The following is a 13,814-nucleotide window of genomic DNA, read 5'->3' on the forward strand; positions in this document are numbered from 1 at the left end:
ACTAAGTTGAGCCAACATCAACTAGAGCTTAAACTTATAACAATATGACTAGCTCGATTCAAAACTTTTAAATTCTAATACAAGTTAAAAACTAATCTCGTATTAACCTCAAGCCAACTCGTTTAACCACATCTCATCTAACATATAAAATATCATCCTTAAAAATTGACTCAAAAACAGCATAATTACATAAATCTTAACTCTGACACGAGCCAGATGGGTATACGGTCAACATTAGTTGTAAGTCGTAACGTCTCTTTCCTTATAAGCTATATGTTAAAACATGATACATCTTTCTAAATACACAGCTAGCTTGCCATTTCCATTACAAGGTATTTCCTGCATCTCATTAGATAAACCGGAATTACATCATTATCGGGTCAGAGAATGCAAGTCATGGTTTGACTGAAAAAAAACAACGTAAAATGCATGCATTCAAAACACGTGCATGATATCATATAACCACATCATTCAACATAAGTTACTCGTATCAAACTGATGCAAAGAATAGAACATGAAGCAAAATAAACGACATTAAGCCAGATTTTAGTGTCATATACTACTACTAGTAGGGGGCGTCAACAAGCCGAGCCACTAGGGAGCTACTTGAGATTGGCTTTGCTAAAAGCTCAAATTGAGCCGAGCTTAAATGAGTTTGGGCCCAAATTGAAGCTCCAAAACAAACAAGCCCAAGCTCAAGTTCGAGCTATATATTTGATTAGATTCGTGCACCTAAACAAAGCATGTTATTTATAGAAATATGATAAATTTTATTTAATACAATCAATCTATAAATATTTAAATATACAATCATGGTAAAAATAACTAAATAATGTGTCTTATGGTGTGTAAACGTGTGTGTGTGTGTATATATAATTATAAAAGAGTTGATTGCCCGGATGGTCCCTGTGGTTTCACGTTTTTTCACGTTTAGTCCCCACCTTTCGAAAATAGCATGTATGCTCCCCATGGTTTGTCATTTTGTTACTCGGATAGTCCCCCAACATTTACTCTGGGGACTATCCGAGTAACAAAATGACAAACCATAGGGAGCATACATGCAATTTCCAAACTAACTGACATCTACTCAGGGACTATCCGAGTAACAAAATGACAAACCATAGGGAGCATACCTGCTATTTTCAAAAGGTGGGGACTAAACATGAAAAACCGTGAAACCACAGGGACCATCCGGGCAATTAACTCATTATAAAAAAAATAAAAGATCCAAGCTCGAGCTTTGAACATATATCTCAAAACGAGCCAAGCTCAAGCTCTTTTATGTTAAACGGGCCTAGCTCGAGCTCAAGCTTGGTTAAGTTAAACGAGCCAAATCGTTTACACCCCTAACTGGCAGTGTTACAGATATGTGGCAGTGTCGTTACCTTTATGCAGTAATTATCCCAAAGCCCAGTCACCACTTGAAGAATCCTCCTGAGATGAAGGCTTTTCTGCTACACTTTAAAATAGCAAATAAATTAAATTGCCTTGACACGTAACCGACTTTAACAAAAATTCATGTCACAACGTTACTAAAGTGTTCTTAATAAAACTCACCAAGGCATGTAATTGATTCTGGAGAAATAAAGTCCTGCTTCTCTTTGTCACCAGATACGGTCTGCTTTTGAGTTTCATGCGAGTTTTTTTTGTGTGCATTCAGAGTCTTGCTTCTTTTGTGCAATTGACCATCATCGAATGCATTATCGTCTAAACTTTTGCGCGAACTCTTAGTACTTCTAGCACGCTAACATATACAAAGATTGTTAATAATTATATATATGTGTATATATATAGGATTAGGTTCAAACGTGAACAAAATCCCAAGAGTGAACTGCGTGAACTGATCTGGGCCCTTAATTTTTATGATCTTGAGATTAAAGTGAGTGGCATGATGGTAATTATTTGGTTAATTTTTTCCATTTAATTAAATACAAAAAGGGTATATATGTAATTTCAATCTTAAATTGATTGCATAGATATCTCACAAATCAAGTAATCAATTATTCTCTTAAATTGATTGCATAAATCTCTCACAAATCAAATCAAGGATTAGGAAATATGTAACTTAATTCAATTATTAAAATAATTATTTGTTTAAATGCGATGTACACATGTGTATTCTGATTTTGCCCTCTTTTTAATGCAATGTACACATGTGTATATCGTCTGTTTTTGTGATATCTCAGATTTTTTTTTGTATTGAATGTTGATGTACACCTGTGAATTACTGTACACATATGTACGATGCTGAGTACACATGTGTACTGTTCTATTTATATCCAAGTACACATGTGTATACCGTTGAAATATGAAGGTTACGTGTATCTTAAAAATCAAAATTTGAATTCTGGTGATGAAATCTGAAATAAAAATTAAAATTGAAATCTGGTGATTTGTTGTTTGTTTTGATAATTATCTTATTAATATATAAACATAATGTGGATAATGAATTTAAATTTGGAAAGATGTAACTTAATTCAATTATTAAAATAATGATTTAAATCTAATTTTTTATATAATTACAATCCTACCCTTAACAACTAAAAAGGAAATCAAGGGTCCATATCCGTTCACGCAGTTCACTCTTGGGAGGTTGTTCACGCTGGAACCCTACCCTATATATATATATATATATATATATATATATATATATATATATATAGAGAGAGAGAGAGAGAGAGAGAGAAAGTTTAAAATGCAAAACCAGTTTAAAATGCAAGACCACCTTATCGTGCGATATGTACGCAAGCATCTCAACCACACATGTGATCTAATCTCGGCCTTTGATTGAACACGGTGACACAATAGTATAACTTTGCATAATTACGCAGTTATATTACATAATTACGCACGTTATTTGCATAATTACGCATGTTATATTGGTGGTTGCGTACCGCCGCACGATAAGGAGGTCTTGTACGTTAACCGGACTCTCTCTCTCTCACTATATATATATAGGATTAGGTTCAAAAGTGAACAACTTCTTGAGAGTGAACTGAGTGAACTAATCTTGGACCTTGATCATTTTTTAGATTAAAAGGGCAAGATTGACATTAGACAAGTATGTTTAATTAAAATCCCTTAATTTTCTCATCTCTTAACTCTCTCTCTCTCTCTTTCATTTTTAATTATTTCTCCATTATTTCTTTATCCATAGATTTTGTTTTAATTTTTACTTGAATATTGTTTTTCTTTTGTTATCCGTATATATAGATATCATAATATATTATTTTTAACTTTTTATAATTTTCAATAAATATTGAAAAAAATCTTTGAGATTGAAATTATAATTATTTTTAGGCATTAACTTTTTTTTTTTGAATATGTGAAGAAGTTATTTATTTTTGCATACATGTGATATGTTTCGTTTTCATTAATTTCATAATTTTATATGAATCTACTCGTGTACATGCATAATATACTATGTGTTGTTAATTTACACATATGTAACCATTTTTGAATATAATAAACAAATGTATAAAGACTATACACATGTGTATAAACTAACAACTGTGTATCTTGTACATAGTTATCAAATGCGCTAGGCGCACTCTAGGCGCATAGGCCCCGCCTGTCGCCTAGGCGAGAAGCGCAAAAAAAAGCGCGGGCCTGAGGAAAAAAAAGCGCAAGCAAAAAAAACATAAAAAAATAATATTATGTATTGGAAAAAAAAACACTCTTCAAATTCCAAAAGTATTCGAATACCATAATCCTTATAATAAAACCAAAATCATCATGAATCCTCATAATGTCGAAAAATATACTGCAAATCCTCATAAGGTCGAAAAATAATTGTAGTATTGTATGTTTTGCCAGCCAAAAAAATGAACGTTTGTTTACAACATAGGCTGTATATAACAATATATTTTTACAGAAGATATGATATCTCTCAACTTTTTTAAAATTCAAATTTGATTGAGATATAATTTCCAAAAAAATAGATAAATATCTGTAACTATAATCTAGTATATATATAAGATAAGATTTCAAAAAAAAAAGTCACGTGGCTTTTTTTACCTAGGAGGGAGAAGCGCAGGTAGGTCGACTCGCCCAAAAACATCGCCTAGGCGGGAAGAGCGAGCGCTTTTGATAACTATGATCTTGTATAAACTGATAGTTAGCGAGGCGAGACTGCACACATGTGTATAAACTAACAGTTGTGTATCTTTTATAAACTGATACTTAGCGAGACTGTACACATGTGTATAAACTAACATCCGTGTATCTTCTATAAACGAATACATGCGAGACTGTACACATGTGTATACACTAACAGCTGTGTATCTTGTATATACGGAAACTAGCGAGATTTTAGGGATTTTGATTATATTGTGTAATAAATGCAATTTACAAAAGACAAAAATACCCTACTGTCAAAAAATTTAAAGGGAAGTTACAATATTATAATTACAATCTTGCCATTGTTTAAAAATCTCTAGATGATGTAATCCAATGGCCAAGATTAGTTCACATAGTTCACTCTCAAGTCTCAACCTAGTGTTCACTCTAGAACCCTACCCTATATATATATATAGGGTAGGGATCCTAAGAGAAGTCCACCGTATTTGAGAAACTTGAGAAACATTCCGGACCACACATTTTCCCTAAGCTTTTCGTAATATACACATATGTATAGTTTAAAATTGACTATATACATATGTGTATAATTCAAGATTTGACAATATACATATATGTCTATACTCAATTTTATACTATACATATGTGTATATTACGAAAAGCTTAGGGAAAATGTATGGTCCAGAATGCTTCTCAAGTTTCTCAATTAGTCTAGTGCTTCTCACGTGATCCTAACCCTATATATATATATATTTGTACCAACAAAAGATATGGGAATAAATTTGTAACTTACTTCTCTTTGTTTGGCATTGCCTTTTTTATAAAGTAATGCAGGCAGTAAGATATTGGTCGGAGTGTGTGACACAGGCCTTCCGCTATTTTTAGTAACAAGATACTTGGATCCAAAGTTAGCTAGAACATGCAGCCTCTACATAATACTTGAATCATGAATCTAATCACGGTAATTTAGCAAATAATGTTTAAAAAAGTCAACACCCACGAAAACTTACAGAGGTTTTCGCAACATCAAGTGCATCCTCGGCCATCTTGATAGCATTAAATATATTATGCAATTCAGAAACAACTGTATGGATTCGATTCATATCACCATCTACAAAAGACGGATTGAGTAGTGTATCCATAGTAAAAACAAGCGGGCTGCAAAACAACACGGGTTATGTCAGAAAAAGGCGTGTTAGATAACGGATTAACGGGTCAACCTGATAACTTGCCTGAAAAAGGGACCAGAATTCTCTTCGTTTTCGGGATCTTGTGACGGAAACTTGGTATCATGGGCAAGAATGTGGATTAAAAATATCATTGAACATACAGGATTATCTGTTGCATCACGCTTCACTTTAGCTTCTAAGTGACGGATCTTTATAATTTCTGCCATATAATTTAGCGACTAAAAAGAAAACGGTGTTAGAAAATCAAACATGGAAAAAGTGAAAAACAAGATTTTAATCACAGCTTTGACATACATCATCTTTTGGTGAACCATCGAACGTATCAGAAGCAGCCAATGCAAAAGCACAGAGATATTTACAATGAAGGAAGTTATTCTTTAAAAGCTTAAATGTTTTCTTGATGAACGATTTCCGTACCAGAGTAGAATGGTCCTGAAAAGATGCAACTTTTATTTACATCTTTGATATGTAGATAAATTAATAAATGAAAAGATTCAAACCTTGGCCATCAAGACTGTTTCACGGTAAATATCCGCGGGAATATGTGAGTCCCATAATTGGGAAAGCTGAAGAACGGATGTAGCTGCGGCTAATCTTAGATGATCTTTGTCCTTTTTACTGTTGTACCCATGTAATGATTTATTAGTTCCAACTATAGGAAGATATCTACTAGTTACAATCATATATATATATATATATTAAAGGTAGACCACTTCAACTTTGATTGTTTACGTTAAAAGCCATACCAGGAGAGTGTGCCTTTAGAAATCTCAGCCCTTAGAAGCATTTGTGATACAATGCCAAGTACTTCATCAATTTGACGAGTAACACCTGTACGCTGATGTGGCAAAAAGCTTTTGACGAGTGTTTTAAGCCCAAATATCTGAAAGAGAAAAAACAATCAAACACCAGTATGTAATCCTTCATACATAGATCATATATGGCAGTATTTCATGAAAAAAAAGTCATAAATAAAATAATGCTGCACACCTTCAATTTGCAAGAAGCACTGGAGTCAGATTCTAGACCGGAAAAGATGTTGTCAAATATATAACGTGTGATCTCTTCAGCATGGGATTCAAACGCAGATACAGAATGCTGAGCCATGCAACCCAAAGATTGCAAAACTGCAGGGGTATGCTGCCCACTTTCAAGAGCATCGACGAGTGTCTAGAAAAATAAGATATTGTAGAGTGTATGAGTTTACGATAGGAGATAAACATATGGATAAGCATTAATAAGATATATACAACTAACTGTTATAAATATATACACAAACAAACACACATGATACTAATAAATATATACAGTAATATAGTATAAATATTTGCAAATATTAAAAGTTATATATGTATTAATATAATCATACGCATTAACATTAATTGATAAAGATAATAGTAATAAGTATATATGTATCACAAGTATTTATACTAAATATATATACACACACACAAATTAATAAAAAGACATATTATTCATATTTATAAATACATATTAATAATAATAAACATAAATTCTATATATATGTATTAATATTCAAATATATATACATATATATGTGTGTGTGTGTATGAATGTAAATTATATATTTAATATAATTAAGATATATATAAACATATGGGGTAAAGATCAAATATAAATGGGCTTAGCATACTAAACGTGAGAAGTGGAGACATTTTTTTTTTTTATTTTTTTCCATCTACTTAAACATGTTGGTTAGTTGCAAAATGAAAAAAATAAATAAATAAATAAATCGTGTAGAGCTTGGTTTTAAAATGCGCGCATAATGCGCGCATAATGCGTGATGCGCCCGTTGCGCTAGTAAGAGCGCATCGCAACACCTGATGCGTTGCGTTTACATGATGCGGTGATATTGCGACAATTGCGCGTAATGCGCCCTACGCAAAATGCGCCATGATGCACGCATCATTGTTTGTTACGTTTTTTTTCCCAGATTTTATGAAATGGGTTGGGTTTTTTCAATAATTAATATTTTAGCATGCTTGATTTGAACCATTATGGTTCCTAAACACTTTTTATGGTTCTAGAAACATTTTAGGAAGCTTGATTTGAACCAAAAAGCACAATTCTTATCTTATTATGTCGATTGTTTTAGTATAAATAATTTTTTAGTATATTTTTATAAAGAGCGCATCGCATACGTGATGCGTTCGCATCACGCATTACGCATCACGCATCAGATTTTTGGACCAAACGCATCGGAGCGCATCACGCAATTTAAAACCAAGGTGTAGAGTGATTACATAATTACTCTATTAGTGTAAATACACGAAAAAAATCTGGGACTAAAATGCGTGCTTGACAAGATGGGAAAATATTTCTAAAAAAAATCCCCTCCCTCACTTCTCATGTTTAGTATGTTAAGCCCATTTGTACAATAACCTTAATCTAAACATATGTATGTTATATTTATTTTCTAAAACCTCTAAAAAGAAAAGGACTAATATGATTAAACCTTGCACAGGTAAGAGAAAGTGAACTGCTGAGAAGTAACAATTAATTCACTGATGGCGGAGATTGCAAGCTTGGCCTGAGCACGAGTTCCGTTCAGACAGATCCTCTCTAAGAAAGGGTAGATAACACTACAAATAACAAGAAAACATAGTGTCACAAAAGAAGAAACATATATAACACTATGATTGACTAAAGTCAATAGTGGACTACCTGAGGTCAACAGAAATATGAGGTCCAGCTTTTACCAACATTTGAAGCAGCTCATTACAGAATGGTGATTTCTCTTCTAACAACAGTGTGCAGAATGGCTCTTCAGAACCTCTCAGAAGTAGCGGGAAAGCATTAACAATAATCTTAAGAAAAAGAAACATATAGTTCAGTTAGTTTAAAACATTAAGCAATGCACTTTTACTTGCATATCAAGCAAATAAAAACTTTTGGATATTAATTGATACATTTTATACACATACGATGCCATACCATAAGAAGTGCCACACAAGCCTTCTTTAAATTGGCCTGTCCAAATTTGTTTTCGGAGAGATTATCAAGTATACACCTCACGTGATCAGAACTGAATAAATTAAATGAACATTTTGTCGCGAGTAATTGTAGAAATTCAAAATCTGTGTGCAGGTCCTTGATCTTCTTGACAAAATTATCCTTCAAAAAGAGAAATTTAATATTTGATTACACTTTGTTAAACAATAAACTCTCGTTTAAGAGCAAAACAAATACATATAGCACATGAATTAATCAAAAAATAAAAACTCACTCTGATGATCTGTGAACTTCCAAACTCCGGTTCATTCAAAATCTCTTTGAAGGTGTTAAAAAGGCCAACATCTTTCACCAAATGTAACTTATTAAAGCACTCTTCTGCTTTGACTTTTACAGGGAAGCATGTTGACATTTTTGCAAACAACTTTTTGATTTTTTCTTCGCCTCTTTCAGAGACATTCTGCTGAACGAGAGATGTTATCAGACACTACATACACTAAACACTATGATCACATTAATAGAAAAGAAGCTATTAGAAATCTTAACTTTTTATATATATGATGATATACTGTTTATTATCGGAGCATACAATAGTCTACAGTTTAAAGTTCAAACCTTTTCTTTTGTCCGGAGATCTAGGTAACTCTGCATCTCAAGTTGCAACCTGAAACAAAACTACACGTGTAAAAAAAGTTGTCTCTGCAAGTTAGATAAGAGCAACATACGATTTTAGTAACCTTTTTTTCTGACACAAAACAGCAGTCAGTGCCTTCTCATGAGCAGCGGTAAACATGCCATCCTTGTAAGCGGAAACCGAATGTGAAAACAAAAATATCCAGTGCCTAATCCTCTCCTCAACTGAAAGTGAAACGGGAAACAAATCCTCTTCAAGCACATGTTCTATGTTCTGAACGCTGAGGGAGACGTTTCACAAACAGTTACTGTCAGTAAATAATTAACGAGTGAAATGCCATTTTTGTCCCTGAGAGTGAGGTTTAGCCAGTTTTGCGACTTTCGTCCAAAGGTTTGTTTGAAATCTTGCCAATTTCATCTGGCTCGTTAACTTCATCCAATTTTCTTCGTTAAGTCAGGGGTATTTCCGTCTTTTTTTGATCGACTTAAAAAGCAATTCGGTTTTTTTCACTTTAGGTACAAGCATATAGCATGATGTACAAGTATTCACTTAAAGAGCACCGGTCTTTTTCACTTTATGTATGAAAATACCCCTGGCTTGACGGAAAAAAATAGATGGAGTTAACCAGCCGGATGAAAATGGCAAAATTTCCACCTTTTGGATCCAGATGTGGAAAAACAAACCTTTGAACGAAAGTCGCAAAGCTGGCCAAACCTCAGGGACGAAAATGGCATTTTACTCATAATAAGATTTCTGACAAATGTTATGTAGCAATAAACGTACCCAAACTCCACATCCTTGTCATAGCAAAGTAACAGAATACCACAAGGTATTTGTTCAAAGTCAACACTTAATTTGATGATGCCTTCAGAACATTTAACACAATAATCATGATAGACGTCTAGTAGCATTTGCAACGCTTTCTTTCTAACAGATGTCTTTGTAGAGAGAAACAAACAATAATGAGTTGTCAGAAAATTTAAACAGTAACTAAAAGTCTAAAATTACGTTTCTTATAAATGAAACCTTTTTATCACGTAATCTTTTAGCAGCTTGAGTTATCATTTCAGGTGGTACAGGTCTGAGATTCGACTTTGCAAGATCACACACCACTGCAACTGCTTGTGTTCTCACTTTATCGTCGAAGTCTAAAAGGCGACCTTCAAGGGCAGCTGCTCGTACAAGAAAGCATAAAAATAAAAATTTACAAAAATTACCAAAATAGAATGCTGAAAGAGTGAAAGCTGATAACTTACACAGAACTGTAGTGGAATTGTCGCCTGGTGGATTAAATAAGTAAAAAGATTTAGCACATAATACAGCATTAAGTCTAACTGCACTAGACTTATCAGCGAATCTATTTATAAACTCTGCGAATAGATGGTGGTACTCTTGCGCAATGTGACATCCGGGAATTGAAAAAAGTTTTCCAACAAACTTGATAGCCGTTATCCGAACATCAACCTGTTCAGTCTGTAAATTACAAATGAATAATATATCAAATAAGTTGATAAAATCAGACATAATAATCCCGAATTTTATATTTGCAATGATAAAAGAGAAAGACGGACCAGTAGTTCCTGAGATAAGTTTTCTACTACAGCAACAAGCATTTGTGGAGCACACTGAATGATTTCGTATATGATATCATGATACGATTCTTTGAGCTCACTATTAACATTGTCTCGATCCAAAATACAACGGTTGAGAAAACGACAAACAAACGGTTCAAGAGTCTGACTGCAATCATCAATAACAGAAACAGCTAGCTGAAAAGAAGCTGGAGATGCGTCCTGAAAAACAGTACAGTAGTGGATTTAATATAGTCATACGATTATAATAAAAGGAAGAATGTGTGTGTGTTACTAACACAAGCTATACAGATGACATAAGTCAAGAAAAAACTATTGACATTAATTATAACAACAGAACTTTTACAAGAAAATAAGACAATAGGGTGAATAAAGCAAGTGTAACTAATATGCTAGCAAATTACCTTTTTGTCCTTCAAAAGATTACGCAAAATTACTTCCATAAGTGCTTGAGAAACTTTCTCCTTTAGAATAGCTGACATTATCGATGACATTGCACCAAATACATTTGAAGAATGCTCTTTCCTGCAAAGCAACCCATACAACACATCAACATAAACAAAACATGTGATATACATAAATTAAAAAAAAGGACTTCAACTCATATATGATAACACCGTTCATACCTTATCACACCAAAAAATATATTGAACATCTTCAGAACTAAATCTTCACATCCTATATCTAACATTAACACACAGAAATTGTATTTTGAAACAGTCTCCAATAGCTCTACCCTCCTTGAGTAATATGGACTTTTGGTGTCAACGAGCTCCCCGAACATACCCAATAAGAGTTGATATATGCTCTGAAAAAAACGTGATCAAACATCAGATTTGTTGGTAAAACACTGAAAATGTATTTCAGTCGAACCATTTACCCTGAGATCTGCATCACTAAAGCCAGGATTTGGAGCAAGGATCCTAAGTATTTCACAAACACATATGGAAACCAAAAGTCGCACATCTTTGTCCTTTTGCTTCAGCAAGCCATGCTTCAATATAGAATCGCTCAAGGGCTTTATATTAGGCTTTAGCAAATCTGATTGTGTTTTTAACTTTGGCAGTGCACTTGCCGCTTGCTGGCAAAAACCAAAAAGTGCATAAATATAAGTATTGATTTACAAAAGTATGGCTACTCCTCATCACGTGTAAAACATATATAATATATAATGAAACATCTTATTTAATAAGACTATGTCAGCCACCAAAGATTCTCAGCACCGTAATGAGCCATTATTTACAACATAATAGAGGCAAGGAGCATCACGGTTTCTCTCCGTTTGCTAGTTGCTACTCATGATGTAACTATTTGCAAATACCGTCACCAAACAAGAGTATCTACACAAAGAACGTTAACTAAAGCAAGCCAGATTTATTTGTGTTCACAAAATCATTAAACATATGAAATATTCTTAACAGAACCCTCACATTTACTCTGTTGGCAGCAATTACTATAAACAAGTGTATTAGGCAATTTTTATTATTCGTCATTGGTCATTTAAAATCTGTAAAAAAGCTATAGAACCTAACATAATAAGTATTACTTCTCTTCAATTCCCAGTTGTGTTCGAGGTTGTCCTAAAGTTAAAACATGATTCTTATTTAAGAACATGCTTCTCAAAGCTACCAAAATATCATTCTTATAAAATAATCACAAGCTAACATCCTAAAACAGGCGTAACATTTTATCCTTATACCGCTTTTGAAAACAGCTAACATCCTAACACAGGCGTAACATTTATCCTTATACCGCTTTTAGAAACAGCTAACATCCTAACACAAGTGTAACATTTTATCCTTATACCGCTTTTGAAAACGTCGTAAACAACTTAAGAGTACTCATCTTGCTTTCCATGCCGAATGCAACATTAGTGACTCGACTTTCAGGGATTAGAAGCTACAAAAAACTAACACAAAGAGGACATCTTAAAAACTACTACTATAATATACACACAATAACACTTCAACAATGTACCAATACATACATACCTCTAGAAATGTCATTTTCAACCCATTTGTAAGTCAATTTTGTTATATTCTGTCTCTATTCAAATGGTAATGTTAGAATTCTAGACACATTCATAACAAATGTATGATTTAGATCGAGTCTAGCGATTTCTCCCAAAATATATATTGAGATAGTGTGTTTGTGTGTGTGTGTGTTTGTATATATATACACACTATAGCATATACATGATTACATTTTGAAATTCATGATCCAACCACTTAAAAACATAAACCCTAGCCAAATAAAAACCCTAACAAAACCTTGACTAAAATAGGCACAAACACAGTAGTACAGTACACTATCAACGTTAAATACACCTACATTTCATAGTGAAAAAGCATATTAGGGTTTTAGTAGATGTATACCTGCAAAAAACCACTCGAATCCGTACGATATACACTTAAAATTGAAATTGAAATTGAAATTAGAACTAAAAGTATAGACTGGATCTGAACGAAATAGTTGCAGATGAATGATTTCAGACGGTTGAGATATGTTGACGCCGTGTGTATTGAACGGAAATAGATAACGGAAAACATCGGAAACGATAACTTACACGGAGTAGCTTAACAAGGAGGTCTTTGTGAGGACATTCCTTCTTCGCAGAGAGTTGTTTGCCGACGTCGCGAATTAGGTCTTTTGCAGCTTTACCGTCGGAATCCGCCATTGTCGCCGTTGGGAGCACGAGAGCGGGAAAAGTGTGTGTTTTGAGAGGGAAATTTAGGTTTTTCAACAAGGAATGATGTCAATGTTTTGTTTGTAATGGACTAGTGTAATGCGTCACGCGCGTTGCGGGGCGCTAAATCGAATATTTCTTAGTCTAATAATCTGTAAAATCATACTATTTATAACATGATCTGAAAAAAAGACTCCGCCCGATTAAAAATGTCCTATTTTGAATTTTCAAAGTCTTTATTTATAAACTTTGACCTTAAATCATTTTGTTTGTGTTAAATAATACTTGATGAAAGTTATATGATTTGAGTGTTTTTGACATGTGTTTTTATCGGATTAATTTTCATCAAGTTTTATATAACAAAAAAAAATATATAATTAAAGTCAAACTATATATATAAATACTTTGAAAATTCAAAATAAGACACATTTAATGGGACGGAGGTAGTACATCGATTCAACAAACTAAACCAAAATACTACCATAGTTTTGCCAAAAGAAAATAACTAAAACGATGGCAAGCATGTAATTTAGAACTGGGGGCAAAACAATAATTTGTTAGGACCAATTAGCGAGTGTTACGCAGCTGTTTGGCACGAGAAAAAACTACACTGACTCACTACCATAGTTTTGTCAAAAAAAACGATAGCAAGATTGCAATTT

General features: G+C 33.4%; 1 protein-coding gene across 4 annotated transcripts; it reads right to left on the reverse strand.

The window, feature by feature from the left end:
- Positions 1-80: 80 nt before the first annotated feature.
- On the reverse strand, positions 81-13,211 carry LOC110889495 (sister chromatid cohesion protein PDS5 homolog A). Of its 4 annotated transcripts, none has more exons than XR_002563635.2 (24): positions 13,033-13,211; positions 11,347-11,547; positions 11,093-11,274; positions 10,871-10,991; positions 10,446-10,667; positions 10,131-10,347; positions 9,901-10,046; positions 9,658-9,812; positions 8,978-9,154; positions 8,856-8,904; positions 8,515-8,703; positions 8,223-8,402; positions 7,953-8,095; positions 7,744-7,870; positions 6,258-6,437; positions 6,014-6,150; positions 5,768-5,885; positions 5,562-5,699; positions 5,310-5,485; positions 5,088-5,235; positions 4,871-5,005; positions 1,558-1,744; positions 1,386-1,459; positions 81-339 (listed from the first exon to the last, which is right to left on the reverse strand). XR_002563635.2 is itself a non-coding variant. In XM_022137028.2 (24 exons), the coding sequence occupies exons 1-23, from the start codon at positions 13,141-13,143 to the stop codon at positions 1,399-1,401; spliced, it is 3,492 nt and encodes a 1,163-aa protein (XP_021992720.1). In that variant the 5' UTR covers positions 13,144-13,211; the 3' UTR covers positions 81-339; positions 1,386-1,398. The 4 variants fall into 4 exon arrangements, 3 of the variants coding, with proteins under 3 accessions (XP_021992720.1, XP_021992721.1, XP_021992719.1); XM_022137028.2 differs by having other exon boundaries at positions 1,386-1,454; positions 8,515-8,700; XM_022137029.2 differs by having other exon boundaries at positions 1,386-1,451.
- Positions 13,212-13,814: the final 603 nt, after the last annotated feature.

The sequence above is a fragment of the Helianthus annuus genome, chromosome 11, assembly GCF_002127325.2.
Source record: "Helianthus annuus cultivar XRQ/B chromosome 11, HanXRQr2.0-SUNRISE, whole genome shotgun sequence".
NCBI classification, from domain to species: Eukaryota; Viridiplantae; Streptophyta; class Magnoliopsida; order Asterales; family Asteraceae; genus Helianthus; species Helianthus annuus.

Coding starts and splice junctions, on each gene's coding strand:
- LOC110889495 (XM_022137027.2), bottom strand. CDS start 13,143: ATGGCGGATTCCGACGGTAAAGCTGCAAAAGACCTAATTCGCGACGTC. Junction 11,275..11,346: donor TTAGTGATGCAGATCTCAGG/GTAAATGGTTCG, acceptor CGTTTTTTTCAG/AGCATATATCAACTCTTATT. Junction 5,886..6,013: donor TCTAAAGGCACACTCTCCTG/GTATGGCTTTTA, acceptor TGGGTACAACAG/TAAAAAGGACAAAGATCATC.